This window comes from Vipera ursinii (assembly GCF_947247035.1).
Source record: "Vipera ursinii genome assembly, chromosome: 2".
NCBI lineage: Eukaryota > Metazoa > Chordata > Lepidosauria > Squamata > Viperidae > Vipera > Vipera ursinii.
In genome coordinates, this window is record NC_139513.1 from 39,132,149 (window position 1) to 39,151,489 (window position 19,341).

Here is a 19,341-nt window from a genome sequence, read left to right on the forward strand (position 1 = left end):
AATTAACAAGAAGCATTTCTAACTATTTATTATCAGGAGAATACTTTAGCTTTTTACAACGGCCTTGGTTAGAGATTCTAGGCACATTTCAAACTAACGTCTTCTCTTGACAGCTTTTCAGAAACTTGCACTGCCTTAAACAACTCCAAACACCCTTCAAGACACAGGCTTGAATTTAGACTTCTGTGTCAGGGCATACACCAGCTCTCATTTTTTTCACCCTATGAATGAAATACACAAACACAGTACACACAAACACACACAAAGAAAGCTAAGGTTAAAGAAGCAGTAAATCAAATACTTCTCCTTGAACTAAAACAGTCCATTTTGACAGCTGATTTTCTTTCTTTGAAAGCATGCAGCACACGTAAAATAAATACTTGTACAGGTGGCAAAAAAAAAATCTTCAGTATCCTGGACTGTGTTAAAAAAAAAGATCCTGTTGGATTTATATTTGTTTAATAAGAGATTTCCTGGATGGATAATATCCACACAAACAATTAGGTGTAGGGGAAAAACAGCACTTATTTAAAATTTGAATTATGAGTAGCATTTTTATAAAGGACTGGACAGAAAACGGAGTTTCAAAAAGCCAACAAATCAATTTCCCTTAAACAGCAATGTCCATATTTATATTTTAGTTTTGTTGAACTTGTTTAATAGCTGTACCCTCATTGTAATCTTTCAGTCCTGCTTCAAAATGCAAAAATTCTAAACAGAACAAAAAAAGTCATTGCTATAATAATAATGCCCAGCTTAAGGAGTCACAATCTTTTATCAAACTTGTTGCTAATCCTAGCACCACCAAGTGATCTCATCTTTCATTCTGGCTGGATTCCAACAAACAATTTCATTAACCCAGGTACCGCAGGTGATAAAACTCATTTTTCCCTAAAGAGACAGCTAAAAAGTACAGTTATACATTTATGAAGTACCAGCAATCAAAATTATGGATTTTCTAAAAGGTTTTTAACTACTTTTATTGAAAGGAAAATTGCTGTCTCAGACTTTTTTGACACTATTACTAATAATAAATTTTACCATTTCGACACAGCAATAATGTGGGAGATGGTGTCAATAAAAAGTATGAAACAAAGATGATCGCTGTCTCTTTAAGTAATGCCTTCTGATCAGATACAGGAAATGAACCTTAAGAGACATAAACCAAATATCTAAAACTCTCGTTTATTGCAAACAATTGGGTTAGTTCAAAGAACATACAACTTAAAACAAGAGATAGATATATTTCACAGTTATCTGATCATCTAGGAAATTGACTAAAAAGAATTAGCACAATGACCACAAACCAAAACTATTGTTCTACAAAATTAATGCACTATAAAATTATCTGTAACAGCACCTCTGGATCTTTCCGTCCAAATTTTGTTTCCCAATATTATAGAGATCACTAGAGGGCAGTGTGGTATTTAAACCGCTTTGACCTTTGTAAGTGATGCAATTATTAGGTCTTGAACTTTATTACAATGTCAGCAAGGTTAATCAGGATGCTGTAAAAATCGTGACATTCAAAACTGAATTCCGATTTAACATGTTCCACATACTATGAAATAGAATGAATTAATATTTTGTTGATAGTTTCTTAGGGCATAAATTATTTTGATCAACTTTCTTACTTATTTGTCATCTGCCAGCATTTAAAAGGGATGAATTAAAAAAAAATGCCACCTTTAGCTAGTGGTCAGTTTACAAAATAAACTGGAAAAGATCATGTGTATGAAATAAAATATCATAAATATCTTTGGAAATTTCCATCCCTGCATCTTTTTTCTTCTAATGTTGAATAATTTTAACCTCAGTGTAGTTCAATTCAGTTTAAAACTTCCTGATTTGCAGGCAGCAGTCATTAATGCATTTGAAACAAGTTCTGATTTTCAGTTTTCTTTAAGCAGGTATCCTTATGCGTACTTTTCTCTTTCTAAAACCACAAGCATAGTTTCTGGAATTTCATGTGGAAGTGCTTAAGGGGTTGAAAGTTAACACCTTTGTGAGCTGAGTAGCCTTGCAGTTGCTGCTAAACAAAAGCCTTTTTTAGAAGCTTTCCTGAAATGTTTTCTTAACATGTTCCAAGTAGTTTTAGGCAAGCAACTAAAGTAAACAAGATGTTACCATGATAAAACACTTGTGAAAACATTGCAGTGTGTGCCTGAAATGTTTCTTTCACATAAGCATTCCTTAGTTTTACCAGCAAGCTTCCATCTATAATTCATAAACGATTTAATGCTTAAATGTATTTCAATCATAACTGTTACTGTTCCTACCAAACTTCTCAGAATTACAAGTCCCAAACTATCAAGGTTATATGTTGGTTATAAAGCTTACTTCATTTTGTAAAATAATGACTTTAGAATATTTATGTATATATGTATCACACAGTGCAAGGGACGCGGTGGCTCAGTGGGTTAGGACGCTGAGCTTGTCGATCAGAAGGTCAGTTTGGCAGGTCGAATCCCCAAGTGCCGCGTAATAGGGTGAGCGCCTGTTACTTGTCCCAGACTCTGCCAACCTAGCAGTTTGAAAGCACGTAAAAAATGCAAGTAGAAAAATAGGGACCACTACTGTGGGAAGGTAACAGCGTTCTGTGCGCCTTTGGTGTCTAGTCATGCCGGCCACATGACCACGGAGACGTCCTCGGACAAGTGCTGGCTCTTTGGCTTTGAAACAGAGATGAGCACTGACCCCTAGAGTTGGAAATGACTAGCACGCATGTGCGGGGGAACCTTTACTTTTACCTTATCACACAGTGCAATGTGTACTACTATTCAAAAAAAGTGGATGTCTTTAGTTCAGGGTTCAACTGTGGAACCCTTGGTGCTCTCTGAGGTTGGTTGTTTGCCAATGTTTCATTACCCAATTAGGTAACATCATCAGTGCTAATGATGTTATCTAGTTGGGTAATGAAATGTCTGAAAGCAAACAACCAAGCTCAGATAGCACCAAAGATTACATAATTAATTTTCCCCACCCATTTGGGATTTTTCAGCATCAATTCTGACCTTTGACATTTGGCATCCAGCCAGTATCATGCCCAGTAGGCAAAGTTTGCTCTGAAGAGTAAATGGCCTTACTTGATATACCAATAGGCAGGATAAAAATCACAGATAGAAAGGAATGAAAGTATTCATAACTCCAAAGTAAGTAACTAATGTCACAGCACTTTCCTTTATGAAGAAGGAGACTCACATGCTGTATGTATTTACAATGGGCACTTTGATGGGAATCCAATTAGAGAAGCAGGTATAGAATAGCTCATCCTACAGCTGGACACATTTAACAATATGGTCCAACATATGCCAATACAAATGTAATACAGCAATACAGAAATGTTCATCCACATGTACACATACTTATTCAGACACAATTGCATGTAGATAAATATTAATTAGATGGATGGAACAGAACAGAACAGAATAGAATTTCTTACTTTAAAAAAGACTGGAAGTCTTCACATACTGTTTCGCAGCCTGGCCATTTGCATACTCCATGCCCATAGAGAGGATGGCTATGACAAGGTTCTTCATGGGATAAACTGAAAGATAAGTCAATAATTTTTGATTTAAAATATACCCACAAGGACTATCTGTACATGTTTATTCCTGGAATATTGCCTCTTACATACCAACAATCTGCACACTTATCTCTGAACTATCACAAAGGTATATTTGCCTACAACATTGATTCAAGATGGCTCCAATAATTAATTTTGCCTTAAGCTTCTGCTCTAATTCATGTGACGACATGATAAACCTTATATTCAGGTATTATGAAATATGCTACTATTATAGTTAACATATTTAGAGTAAGCTATATGGTAATTATTATAATTATCAGTCAGTGTGCTGGAGTGCAAAGAACATCAGATTTGGGCTAGAAGAAGCATGACTTAAATCTATATTAAGCTGCTGTTTGGGGTGATTACAATAACTTGGTTGAATATACCTGTGATTAATTTTTAAAAAAGGAAAGGAAAGGACAGCATACATACTTGGATTCTACTGGAAACCTAATGTAACAGCTGTATTTTTACTGTCTGAGCTATAGCAAAGTTATTAGTAAACAGGATGTTTGGGATGGGATTCTGGAAAATAATAGTAATAGATTGTGTTTGTGTTGAAAGAGTAAACAATGTGAAATACATTTTAATAACTATTGCTATAGAAATGACTATTGGAAACAAAATAAAAGAGCATTACTGAATGAACGATCTCTGCCCTCTAGACAAAACAAGTGATACTTAAAAACAGGTGATACTTTTCTCAGAAGGGTAAAGTTTTGATGAGCACAATATGAATTTAAGTAACTTGTAAAGTCCCATTTATATAAATAAAAATGTCTTTCAAAAACAATGCTGGGTAGATTTAGGGAAATAAAATACCTTCTTAGAACATGAAGGAAGGAAGGAAGGAAGGAAGGAAGGAAGGAAGGAAGGAAGGAAGGAAGGAAGGAAGGAAGGAAGAATAGAGGTTTCTAATACATACATCGACAATTTTATAGTAAGGTTGAATGACTGATTTAAAATAAATTTCACTGGAGACGCGTTTATAACTGAAGTTACTCACAATCAGCTCTTCTAAACATTGAATGATGTGATTGATTTTCTTGTTATCAATCGATTGCCGTATTGAATTACCAAGCCCTTTAGGTCAATAAAAAATGTGTAGCTGTGTTCAACTCTTGCAGCTTTTACATTTCTCCATTACAACCACAAAAACTACAAGATGTAGTAATTATAAGGCCAACAACTGATAAACTGCATACTTTTGCCACAATAAGTTATTTATTACTTCTTTTTTAAAAAACAAGTTTTATTGGTTTTTCAGTTAAAATCTACATATTTAGAAAGCATTATGACGACTGGGTAGAGATTCAGTAACAGAGTTTTCAGTATATAATTCAGGTTACATTATCAAAACATCCTTCTCAAATTCCCTTAACATTTCATACAACCAGTTTAAACTAGAAATAGCATGGTCAGTTGAAAAATTTGTCAATTCAATTTTATTGAAATATATCCATGTCCTGTTATTAAAGTTTACCTAATTTTAATTATATTATTCAAATTTAGCCTTTAACATCCCAAATAATATTCACAACCCAAATTTCCCTTATTTCATTACTGCAAAAACTACAGCATCTAACATGTACGCAGTGGCTGAATAGCTATGTTCTACCTAATAAACATCATCTGTTTCACATCCTAATACGTCACATGTTACTGACAGGATCACAGCCTATGTTTATCAATCTACAACTATTTATACACAACCAGATTCTATTTTAAATTTTGGCTAATTCTTAAATAGAATAATCAAATGTCTTTTAATATCAAGTGGGATCTATAAACCAAATTTCCATTATGTCAGTGCACAAATTATAATGTCTAAAATAAGCCTAATAGATATATAAACACATTCTAGTTCTATCTCATGAACATTTTCTATTTTAGATCCTAATAGATCACTGATTACTAAAAGGATAACCTTTAATGGTTCTCTAAGAACTCACTTTTTAAATCTAACTTTGGGTTTCTTTTTTTGCCAATCAGGTTTCCAAACCAAGGCCTTTGAATTGCCAGATAGGTCTCCCTTCACTCCAATACGTATTATTTGAATTGAAGAGGCCATCTAGCCATCAGTGATCCACAAAAAAACATACCATTTGTAATCATTATGTTGTTGCCCTGTTAGTTCTAGTCTCTGTATTTGCTCTAAAAACTTTATCTTCAGTTCGGTCTGGATTCCTCTTCTGTCTGGTTTCATCTGCTTTAAGTAAAGAGTCTTATCTAATTTTGTAATTAATGCTTGGCTATCCAGGCTTTCAGAAAACTGTCGTTGATCTTCCACGTCCTCTATGTTAGCATCACTATCTTGTACATAGTATACTTCTAAAATTATAGGCTCTTTTGATGGAGTCAAAAGTTGAGTATTAAGTTTTCCCATAGTTTGTTGTTAGTCCTTAAGGTTATTTGCCATAGTGATAGTTCCTTGTACTTTTAGAGTTGTCGGTTCTTTGGATAGTTGTTGCTTATATTCCTCTGTCTCAATAGTAATATCTTCCGATTTTGTTATATACTGAAGTATAAATTCTTTAGTTGCAGTCTGGGTTTCAATTTGTGACTTAAGGTTGGCATGTAAATTATTAAATCTGGAGACAGACATTTCAGTGACTCTGTAGATTGTTTCAAGTATGAGGTTATAATCAAGCAAGGTTTGTGGCTGATCCTTCTCCATTTTGTAATAATTATAAATAGTCCTTGGTGGAGGCTATGTTTCAAACAAAAATCAGTAAGAGTCCACCTCCACAAGTCTAAGCCAAATTCATCTCCAGCTGTTTCAGGTTTTTATCTTAATGCCAAGGTCAATCCAAAATGTAAGCAAGCTTGTTTGCCAATAGTATTCACTAGATGTCTCCAGAATACTTCAACCTTTTCAGACAGTATCTTTTTATTTATTTGTTTGTTTGTTTGTCCCCTTTTTTAGACTAATAGGTAGAATAGTCCATTTCTGTAAATATAGGAACTTTGGGCCAAACGTAGAAAGGGAGTAAGTCCAATAAATCAGTATAATTTAATAGAAGGCTGTTTCTTTTCTCTCCCAATGCAGACAAAGGGCGCTCTTAAGGAGGGTGGGGAAAAAAATCCCTTCTCTCTCTCCTTGCAGGGGGAAGCAAATTAAAGAAGCTTTGGACAGGGAAAGTAGACAATTAGGAAAACAAGAAGGAAATTCTCATCCACTTTTCAAGTGCTTTCAAGTGCTTTGTTGTGCTTTTGGCTTTAGCAGGAAACGGCTAAATGATGGGCCATGGGAGTGGCCGATCCTTTCTTTTTCGGTTTGGAGAGTAGCTCCAAGCCAACAGGAGGGTCGCCGCCCTTCTACCGCCAACTGGAGAGACCTATCCCCCGCATGTCACCCCTCCAGGGTGACTTTCAACCCCTTTACGGGGCCCCCCGATGAAGAAATCCAGGCGACACGAGGAGCGATTCCCTCGTGCATCTGGGAGCACCGAAAATCCAGAACCGGAAGCCATTTATTACTTATTTCTTAAAATATCATTAATTAAAAATGCCTCCAGAAGTTGTGAATGCTCCAACAGTGGAAGTTTTTAAGAAGAGACTGGACAACCATTTCTCTGAAATGGTATAGGGTTTCCTGCCTGAGCAGGGGGGGCGGGGGTTGGACTAGATGACATCCAGGGTCCCTCTCCTGCAGAGTCAGCTTGTTTTTTGCATCATATTTGCCTAGTTCACATAGTGAAACTATCCATGTCGGATGCTGTTTTTCATCCAGTTTGCTGTAGAACCTGACAGTCATTAGAGATGAGAGGGAGTGACTGGACTAAACTCATCCAGATGGCTTCCATGCCCAAGAGAGCACAGGACCTGGGACTCCCTACTTTACTCTGTCACTTTAACTCATCTCTTGATTTGTCTCAATACAAATATTATTTGAAAACAATAAAACATTCATTATACTTTTGGGCAAATCTTTGTAATTCAAGCAGTATCTTTAGTCTTTATTATTTGTTTTGCTAATACAGTCCTATCTTCCCAATAAGATTGCCTTGGCACAATCCTGAACTTGATTTAGAAACAGAACTTTGTGGTATTTTCTTATGGATTCAAACTAATCCCATTTTTTTTAAAACAGGAAAGGTAAATTTACCCCTGTAAACTCTTGCTAAAATAGTAGACATGTCTGGACAACATACTGGAATTTAGTCAGTTTATCAAGACACAGAGTACAGTTACATTGCAGAAGATCTCTTCTTCTAGTGTAATGAGAAAATTATATCCTTAACATTTAAACAAAGAAATTGATAATTCTAAACTGAATCATACTGAATCTACTAATCCACAGAATAGCAATTCTACACATACTTAGTACTCCGCTGGGTTACTTGACATTTTATTTAGAAATGAGTAACAGAACAACAGGGTTAGTGAATAAACATGTTTTTCTCATCCATTTTATTTTCTTGGTTTAGCTAACATAGGTTTCATCACAGGGAGGCCAATCTAACAGAAATTCCTACTCTACCATAACTGGTTGATTGTTGCCCCTATAAGATAATTAAGTCATCACATAGGTTTTACTCACCCTATTCAGATCCAAGCATAATCAATGCACTGAGAACATCAAGAAACAAAGAGATGGTTCTCTGTCTTCTGAAAGAATTATTCTCTCCCAGAGCACATAGATGTGTATTTTGTAGAGAGATATTCTTTTTCTGATTTTCTACATTGAAGTAACAGCAAAGAACATCTTTTACTGGACTTGACTGTGTTAACAGCCATGTGGACATGAAAAGAAACCAATACACCTGTCAGCCCTCTAGAGTTAGACAGACAGGAAACATGAGATGAAATAACTCTATTTGTAAGGTTACATTAACAGAATCTTGTTAAGGCACCAACTTCCTGCCACCACTTTTAACTGTCTGATCAATTAGGTTGGGTCCTTCCTAAGTTTCTTTCTCTGACCATTAAGTTCTTCTGGGTTCCTCCCTCTCATGTCTGATTGTTTCCTAGGCAGCATCTCTTTCCTTTTTCCCCAAGGTCACCCACACATTCCATTACAACACTAGATAGCACTAGATACAGACATGCTAATTTAAGTGGACATGCAAACTTTAATTACTTAATCAATTTATAAGCTGTTTCAATTGTTGCAGCATCTTTAGGCATCATACAACCACCAATTAATACAATTTCAAACACAACAGAATGAAAATAGTAACAATACATTTTTTTAAAAAAAAACACATACTGGGAAAGCAAGCAAACAACCTACAAACAGAGAATGATGGTCAAATAAGTATATTGGTCTTGAACCATGACGGACTTTATGACAATCATCTTATGAAGTTTCAAACAGCAGTCATTACTACATCTTCCCACCCTGTTTTTTTTCTTAAGATGACTATATATTGCCACACATGTCATCCATGAAAGCCAGTGGTGTTAATGCTAGTTGCTTCACTAGAACTAAGATTTCACTACTACTACTACTACTACTACTACTACTACTAATAATAATAATAATAATAATAATAATAATAATAATAATAATAATAATAATAATAATAATAATAATTTAATTTCTATACTAACACGGACCACATAGCACAACAGTCTTCAATGTGCAGCATGCAAACCAACATTTTTGAACAAAAATCATAAAAGCACACCAGATTCTAGTCTTATGCAGTTAAGAAAAGAATGATTGAGGATCAGTTGGACATGCCAGAAATATTTGTTTGGTTCATATTTAACAAATCTGTAATTTCTGAATCGAAAGGACGACCAGAATGTAGTTATTCTTCTGTATTTACAATTCTCCTATTTTTGTAATGCAGTTTCAGAACAACCATACTGGAAATGTACATGGTCATACAAAAAACATGTAAAGGTTTATTAATGCTGAAACACTTGCAAAAATCTGCATAATCTGCAAAATTAAGTAAAAAGCATTTGCAGAAGTACACCAAAATGTGTATTCATTTTTAAGACATCTAGAAAAAAAGGTGATATTAAAATAGTTTGGAATAAATAAAATAAAAATAACTAGGATAAATAGAAAATGATCCATTTGGTGATAATGGAAATCAAATATATCACAGTCTCAGTATTACATGCAAGACACATAATCAAGAGCAAAAATTATAGCCAGTAACAACACAGAGAATAGGTAGCATCATTACCACAATAGTAATAATAACAATAGTAATAATAACAAAAACAAAAACAATGATATTTTTCTATGCCAGTCTTCATTTCAGTACCATTTCAACTCAAAAAAACAACAAAAACAGTATGGACAATTCTTTTTTCCATATCTAAGATGGAAACAGTGGACAGAATACCTCTATTTGAATGTCCAAGATATTATTGGTGAATAGTAGTATCAATGAATGACAATATATTTCAGAATGAATAAAGAATCATTAGATAGAAGACAAAAACAAACAAATGCTTCAAGATCAAAATAAGCACTGATAGCAGGCAAATCTACCTGCAATTTATAGCCCTGCAAGAATATGGCACTGAATAAGTTTCATCAATCTATAAGTTTCCATTTTTAATTGTATTTAAAAAGAGAAACATAATTCTGTCCCTTATAGATAAAATATTAACTTTTAAAAATATTTCATGCAGAGCCTTGGGATCTTTTTCCACATTCATTTTGGGGTTCAGTTTTGTAAGAACTTTCCTGACTAAGGAACTGAAAAAAACCTAGGGATTTGCACAATTATGTGACCTTTGATCTGTCTGGGTAGAATATGGATTTTGCAAATTTATTACTATAACCCCACAAGTAATTGATAATTGCTAGGCTGTATTTTTTTTAAGAAAAAAAATCTGACAATGTGGAAAAAATCTATAAGGACAGATTTTCACCACCTTCTAGGGCATCTCCTAGTTTTTTTTCTCAAATTCATGCTTGGTCAAGAGGCCAAAGTTATGTATATGTGTAGTACGTACTCTATGCTATCAAAATAATGGATGTTTTGATTGTTCTAAGGACAGGTTGTTACAAACATATTTATCTCTTGAGAATAACATGGGACAAAAGAGACAAATTACATTACTTTGACTCACATAATCTCAAAGTAAAATGTTTTTCAAATATTTCAAACATGTAGCGCCCAATCATTAAGCACACAGCAATCAAGTAGAGAAGATGCAACTTATATACATATCTGCATTAGTCATCTAATCCAAAGGAACAACTACAAGAAAAAAAAACTAACTGCCAAACAAAATATAGATTTCTCTATGAGAAATCTCATGAGATACCGTATTCCACCACAACTTCTGTGTTTCAATTCCAGTACCTATTTGTCTTTTTTATGTTTTCTTTTTTTTTCTTCTTCTCTCTATTCAATTCGATTTTCATTAGTATGGACATATCCAGAATAGATGTCGCATTAGAAATACTTTAATAGGAAGATTTAAAGCTCTAGCATTTTTAATCATTTCATTGCTAATTAAGAAGAACAATTTCTCTTTTCTTTTCTTTTGAATATCTGTTCACGTACTTGCATACTGTCATCACAGCTTCCTTACAGCCTCTATTTTCCAAGGCTCTAGATATTTAATTCCCTTTAATCTTAGATCAGTCTCTTCTCCTCCAATTCTTTTTCATTCTAGCTGTTCATTTCAGTATTTGTAGCAGTTTTTTTAAAAAACCCACTTCATCCTAACTGGTGTTACTGGTGTTCTAACTTTTAATAAGAAAAAAAATGAACAGGGATCTGATTAACATCTGTGTATCACATGCACAAAAAAATAGCTGTTTAATTTCACATCTTCGTTCACCTTCGTGCATTTTCTAAGCCGATGTTTCATTTTATACATGGATTTGATTTTCAGCTTATCAGAATTACACTCTACTTATCTTTGTTAAATTTATTCCTCTCTGCATAGTTCTCTAATTTATGCATGAGAAATTGGTTTGATTTGGTATCTTAGGTTCACATTATTATAATTAAACAAACATTTTGCTTATTTTTCTCATTGATTCTCATTTATGCTTGTATATATAATTTATTTCTAGGATGAAAAAAGGAGGAGGAAGAAGAGGATAGATGAATCCATATGAGTTCAGTTTTCTCCTAAGTTTTAGATGGTAGAATAGGCTATGGCTGACTGTAATTCATAAAATAAAGCCATAAAACCATTAAGAGAATTGATTTGTAATGACTGTGTGTACCTCAGTCCTGGAGTCAGAAACATATTTAATATGAGGATACTGACACACACTTAGCTTTGTGTGTGTATGTGCATCTGCGTGTTTTTGTGCGTATGTTAACATCATAACACACCTCTGAAGGAGAGAAGAATCAATTCCATTTGAAGGAACTAATCACTAGACTTAAGAAGACTTCATTTACTCCACTGGACATGGACAATTATAGGAAAATCTCTTAACTTTCCATGGTTGTGTAAGACTCTCAATGAAGGATGACTTCCCCAGAGTAGAAGGTCCTGGTGATTATCCTACCCTGTTTCAAATTCACATCAGAATGGATTGCAGGATTGTGTCTGTCTCTATGCTGACTATTCATGCTGATGGATGATCGTAGGTTTGGATTCATCAGAGGGAGTTTGACTAGTTTATCTTTTTTTTACATCGTAGTGCAGTAGGTGGTTATTTGTCAAACTGAGACCTATATATGATGTTCTTCAGTGCTCCGTTCTATCTTCAGTGCTTCTCAATCTATTCATAAAATCTATGAGGAGGGAAGATCATCAGAAGAACTGCAAGATTTGCAACTGGTTATTATCAGTATTATCACCCCAAACCCATGTTTCTAATATTTTCAGGTAACAATATGTCTTCCCTTAACATATGTCTACAGTTTGTCATGGTGGGCTCAATAATGAAAAATAAAAAATTCAAATTCAGAATGAATCTAGACAAAAATAATCCTGAATTTAGATAGTGAAAATAATTACTGAAATGGGTTGCAATCGTTCTCTCTGTTCTGAACAGCGCTGTACTCCTTCCTAACAAGCAGGCTCTTATTTCAGGATGTAGCCTGATCTGCTCTCTGAGTTCTCAGACAGAAGGAACAACTAGAAGCATTTTTATTAGCTTTATATAATATAAAGTTTACTTCATTTTGTATGGTCCAGAAAATGCCTAGGCTAAAAAAGTCCATGCATAGTGAAATTAGTAGACAATTTGATCTCTGGAAGACCTCAAAGAGGTACGTCTGTCCCAAAATATTACAACAGGTACTTGTTTTCTAGGGAAAATATGAAAGATTCAATATTACCTTTAACGATACATAGGATTTGCACCCAGGCTACCTGAATAAATGTCTCTTTTAAATATTTCTGCCATTTGCTAAGATTGTATGTCAAAGTTTACATATAATTGTTACAGATTAATCTTGCAATGATTCAAAATTAAGACAGAGTATGCCGCCTTTTGCTTTGACAGCTACCATTAAAAGTAGATTTTAAATTATTTATTTTAATTGTTTTTAACTGCTGAATTTTAACATTTATGTACTAAACCTTCTGATGCTCTCTTTTGTCACAAATCTAGGCATCTTTAAGTTTATGCACTGTGAATTACAGAAACACTTGGAATTTGCCAATGCAATGTTCTAAGAAGGGAGGATATCTGTTTTATTTGACCCTTAAAAATGTATTTCTCATGTAAATGAGAACTCTTCCTTAATTCTGCTTTTCATTTACTTCAACACTTCTGCCTGTTATATAAATGCATTCAGAGAAAACTTTCCATTTTCTGCATATGTACAAAATAGCAGTTCACTAGATATATATAGACGGGAAACATACAACAGTTCCAGGTCATGTGGCAAAAAAAGTGGAATTTCTGTAGCAACAATGCTAGGTAGATTACATCTACAGCTAAACATAAATTGAATTGTTTTGTTGTGAATGCTCCAACGCTGGAAGTTTTTAAGAAGAGACTGGACAGCCATTTGTCTGAAATGGTACAGGGTTTCCAACCTGAGCAGGGGGTTGGACTAGATGACCTCCAAGGTCCCTTCCATCATCATCATCATCATCATCATCATCATCATCATCATCATCATTATTATTATTATTATTATTATTAATCATTATCACACAGTCAGCCAGATGTTGGCATTTTTGTCTACCTATCGAGTCCTTACCAAGGACCTGGGATAGGCAGATGTGGATGTTTCATGGTATTACAGATATCATTGCAGGATGGAAGCAGTTCCCAGTAAGGCCGCCTTTTGCAATTGACTAATGGCGAATTTGTCAATGCCAATTGTGTTCAAGTGGTGTTCCAGTTGTTTTGGGATTGCATCCAAGGCGCCTATTACTATTGGTATTACCCTTGCTTGCCTTTGCCACAGTGTTTCTATTTCTATTTGTAGGTCTTTGTATTTTGTTATCTTCTCCAGTTCTTTCTCATCTATTCTGCTGTCTCCAGGCACTGCCACGTCCACTATCCAGACTTTTTTGTCTTTCTTATCGACAATTGTTAAGTTCAGGGTGTTATGTTGCAGGTGTTTATCTGTTTGAATTTTGAAGTCCCAGAGCAGTTTAACTTTATCATTTTCTATGACTTTCTTTATTTTATGATCCCACCAGTTTTTGCTTACAGGCAAATGATATTTCTTGCAGATCTTCCAATGCACTATTGTTGCTACTTTGTCATGCCGCTGCTTGTAGTCAGTCTGTGCAATCTTCTTGCAGCAACTTACCAGGTGCTCCACTGTTTCTTCAGCTTCTTTGCATAGGTGGCACTTACTGTCTGTTGCTGTCTTCTTAATTTTGACTTTGTATGCATTTTTCCTCAAGGCTTGGTCTTGTGCAGCCAGAATTAGTCCCTCGGTCTCTTACTTCAACTTTCCTGCTCTCAGCCATTGCCAGATCTTGTTATTATTTGCTTTCCCAACTATTTTTTTTTTAATGTACTGGCCATGTAGTGCTTTGTCTTCCCATGCCTCTATTCTGTTCTTCATTTGGTCTTTCTTGTAGGCCAGTTTGGTCTCTCCAGTATTCAGTAAGCCTTCCTGATATACTAATTTCAGTGCATCTTCATCATTGTCCTTCAGACATTCTTCCAAAGCCATCTTTTCTTCTTCAACCATCTGATGTACTTGCAGCATTCCACGTCCACCTATTTGCCTTGGTAGATAGAGTCTGTCAATGTCACTGCATGGATGAAGGGAATGATTCATTGTCATTATTTTTCTGGTCTTCCTATCCATTGCTTTTAGTTCTGCTTGAGTCCAGTCCACTATTCCAGCTGTGTATCTAATGACTGGAATTGCCCAAGTGTTGATTGCCTTCACGGTATTTCCTCCATTGAGTTTGGACTTTAAGATCTTGTTCACTCTCTTGATGTATTCACCTCTAATCTTTTTCTTGACTTCAGTGTGCTTGATGTTGTCAGCTTGAAGGATACCCAAGTATTTGTAGTAATCTTCCTCATCCAGACTTTTAATGTTATTTTCATGGGGCATCTTGATTCCTTCAGTTTTCACTATTTTTTCTTGTTTGAGAGTAAGTGTTGCACATTTGTCCAAGCCAAACTCCATTGCAATATCTTGGCTCTATATTCTGACAGTGTTCAGCAGCGATTCTATTTCAGATGATGTTTTTCCATAAAACTTCAGATCATCCATGTAAACAAGGTGGATAGTCTGACAGATGTTTTTGATGCTTGATAGCCATGTCCTGAGTTATTCATTATTGTTGACAGAGGAAACAGTGCAATAACAAATAGTAGTGGTGATAATGAATCTCCTTGAAACATTCCTCTCTTGATATTAACCTCTCCCAGTCTTTCATTATTGACCTGTAACTAACTGTGTCTTCCATTGTGCCATCGATCTTTGCACAAATTTTCTGATGTTTCTACTGACTCCTGTTATTTCTAGGCACTTGATTATCCAGCCATGTGGCAGAGAGTCAAATGACTTTTTTTAGTCAATCCATGCTACATTCAGGTTGGTCTTCCTTTTCTTGCAGTTTTCCAAGATCATTTTGTCTATTAGGAGTTGATCTTTTGTTCCTCTGCTATTGGGGCGGTTTCCTTTCTGTTTGGGTGGAAAGAGATTATTTTCAACTAGATGCTGTTGTACTGCATCAGCTACCACACCAGTTAGCAATTTGAAAGTTGTTGGTAAGCAGGTAAATGGCCTGTAGTTGCCTGGTGCTGCCCCTTTTGCTGGTAGGTTTTCTCAGTTGTTAGCCAGTTTTCAATTTCTCCTCCTTGTAGTATATTGTTGAACTGCTTGGCAACGAGTGGGTATATAAGAGTTAGATGTTTCAACCAAAACCCATGCAGTTCATCTTCACCTGGTGCTGACCAAGTTTTGATCTTCCTTGCTCTTTTTTCTATCATTTTTGTTGTTATTACTAGTTCTTTCATTTCAACTTCTGTTTTATTTGCATCCACCTCTTTTAACCAAGCCATATCCTTGTTGTGTTTCTTTGGGTTATCTCATATCTGCTTCCAGAACTGCACTGTTTCTTCCTTGTCAGGTACTGACTGATTCATTGCAGTTTCTCCATTGATGTTGGAGGTTTTGCCTATAATTTGCAATTCGAGCTTCATATCTACTGATTTTCCTGGCTATAGCTGTTATTTTTTGCTTTATTATTTCCAGTGCTTCCTTGATCTTCCTTGTTTCTAAGTGGTATTTCTTGATTAGATATTCTTTGGTCTTCTTGTTCTTCAGCTTCTTTTCCTTCATCTGTTCTATCTTACTTGCATGTGATCTTAACTTGCTGGTCTTATTTTCTAGACTAACCTTCCATTTTTGTGGTGCACTGTTTGTTTTTCTTCTTTGTTGATTTTGCATCTCAGGTATTCAGTTATAACTGCAGCTGTGCTGTACATTAGTTGGTTTGTTTCTTGCAGTGAATTGGTGCTTATACTTGATATTGCAGTATTTGCATCTTTTAATGCTTTTGCTAGCTGCTTCTTTGGAACAAGCTTCAATGCAGGTAGCCTTATTCTGTTGTTTTTGTCCTGTTCTAGATGCTCAGTTATTCTTTGTTTCAATTCTTTTATTTATTTAGTTAGAGTGCTTTGTTCTTCCTGAGGAAGAGGTGCCTGGTTTCCAAATGAAAACAGTTGTATATCTCTGCTGGATTCCTTCACTGCCAACTCCCCCTAGCTTGCCTCTACATTCTGAATTACTTCTGGCAAGGCTTTGATTTTTTTGCCCTGGGTAAACCTTTGCAGTTCATCCAATTCTGTTTCTGTGAATACTTTATTTTGTATTATAAATCGCCATTGATCTGCTAGTCTCTGTTCTGTTATTTCTGATTCTGGATGTTGTTCTTTCCAGAACAGGTGCATTCATTTTAGATATCCTCTTCTTGTTGGACTTGATCTGTAATAACAGATCATTATTTCTTTGTTTTCAAATCACTGTGTATTTGTGATGGGTAAACACCTTGTCTTCCAGTAGTTCTGCAGCTGCTGGCCCTGGTTGCTCAGCCAACAGTCCTGAGTCCTGTAACCCATTTTTCACTAGATATCCAGGAACTCCAACATCTAGCATGGATCTTGTTAACCCGGGCGACATCCGAGCTGGTATAGCATTCTGAAATTTACATCTCACCATATTTTTTATGGGAGAGACACTCTTTGTCTGACTCCTCTGATGAGACCTATTCAGTATGGTTGAACCTCTGGCATAGCTCTCATCTTCCTCAGAATACACAAGCCCCACAACCACGTCAAGGTAGTAGTAGTAGTAGTTATTATTATTAGCATTTTCTCACAATAACAATCATGTTTATGGTAACCATAACTTTGTATTAGAAAAACACCAAGAGAGTAAGGAAAATATACATAGCAGTTACAATCAAGCAGATACATGATATGTTTCTTTCATTTGTACTTTATAAAAAGCAACCATATTCCATAGGACACAAGACTGTTTCATCAGGAAAACCAGCTGAAGCACACAGGTACTGTAAATATCATATGCTATTGCAGGTGCTATACTTTCTATTTGTTTGTGTTTATCTAAACAACATAACAAATAATCAGACAAACAGAGAAAACATTTGGCATGATAATGATAATGTGGGATACAGAGAAAACATCTAGTTTTTGCTGGTTTGTAAATTTGAAAAATTTCTTGATTCTCATTCTTCATAAAAAAACAACCCTTTTCCCTACACTTGGATCTATGCTGTATCATACCAAGGATTTCATCATTGGAGATAAACTATAATTTAGGGATCTCAGAATTAAAACTTACATTGAATTTAGGGAGGAAAGCGAAGCAAAAAGTAAAAATGAAAACACATTGTCAAATTGTCAAACTGAGGGCTTCTTTTTTGGAATTGCCAGTGATTTAAAATGAAATTATCTTTACAGAAGCATAATTGGAATAATGCAGGCTTTTCGAGCACAATAAAGAGTAGTGCCTTCTATGGTGAATGTAGTTTTGATTCTCTGGTAAGAATATCAGCCAACTTAGAAGTTTTCATTGTATTTTTTTATAGCAGTAGTACTTAGACTTATATACTTCCCCACAGCACTTTACAGCAGTCTCCGGGTGATTTACAATGTCACATATTGCCCCCCAACAATCTGGGTCCTCATTTTACTGACCTCAGAAAGATGGAAGGCTGAGTCAACCTTGAGCCAGTCAGAATCGAACTCCTGGCAGTGGAATGCAGAGCTAGCCTGCAATACCGCATTCAGCACTGCATTCAACACTGTGCCACCACTGTGCCATCAATAACAATGATTTCATTAATTTTATTATTAATAATATTAATAAAAATAAAATTTGATGTTAAGAATAAACATCCTCTCCTGCTTTGGTGCAGACATATTAATGTCTGGAAGTTGATCTTACCATGTCTATATTTGGTCCCAAACGGAAACTAATTGCTGGACAACCATAACTTGAGGCATTAAAAAATAAACTATTATGGTTGTGAAGAGAATTAAATCCAAAAGGTAAAAATGTATTTGGACTGCCCCAGGCACAATTCTTAAAGCCCTTTTATGACTTGTGGACTTCAACTCCCAGAATTCCTCAGCCAGTGTGGTCATAAAAGGTCCAAGTTTGAAGACCCCTGTCTTTTTTTTTTTAATTCCATTTATATCCCGCCCTTCTCCGAAGACTCAGGGTGGATTACAAACTTAGCAGTAGCCTTCATTCTATGTATATGCCTGCTTATTAGGGCTTTCACACAACCCCCAAGCGGCATTATTACAAAGTCAGCTTAATTGCCCCCAACAATCTGGGTCCTCATTTTACCTACCTCGGAAGGATGGAAGGCTGAGTCAACCTTGAGCCTGGTGGGATGCGAACCTGCACTAATTGCAGGCAGCTGGTGTTACTTAAGGAGGCATTAGCCCACCATGTCTTTCTCTAGCCTCATACAACTATCATCAGCAATAGAAACAGAATCTGGGGAACAGGTGCAGTATGGTGTTCCCAACAAGTATAAGTATGTGTGCGTCCGCACATGCAGCAAATCACATGTTGCACTTTGAACTTGGATCACTGCACAGTCTTACTAAGTGTGAAGAACTGGAACATTCGCACATAGGCAAAAGAAAAAATAAACAGGATGATCCAGTAATTAATAGTTACTAGGAACCAGACAGACAACTTGGTTTCTGCAACAAGACCTAACACATGACACATGTTGCTGAGAGCTGAAATCTGCTTTCTACACTGCACTGAGCACAGCACCCACAGGCACAGCAACATCATCTTTCTCAGAATGGGACCGACTGCCAGATGGAAGCAGACACTGAACAAGCTGTCCAAGTGCCTGGGGGACTGTCCCACATTAACACCACCTGTGTTGGGGAAAGATTG

General features: G+C 35.6%; 1 protein-coding gene across 21 annotated transcripts in view; it reads right to left on the reverse strand.

Moving 5' to 3' along the window:
- FOXP1 (forkhead box P1) overlaps positions 1–19,341 on the reverse strand; it is a 666,401-nt gene that overhangs the window by 46,470 nt on the left and 600,590 nt on the right. For all 21 annotated transcript variants that reach the window (XM_083354300.1, XM_083354292.1, XM_083354290.1 and 18 more), the window contains one exon: positions 3,443–3,547. In XM_083354300.1, coding sequence (XP_083210426.1) covers positions 3,443–3,547 — 105 coding nt within the window. The remainder of the gene's footprint in view (positions 1–3,442; positions 3,548–19,341) is intronic.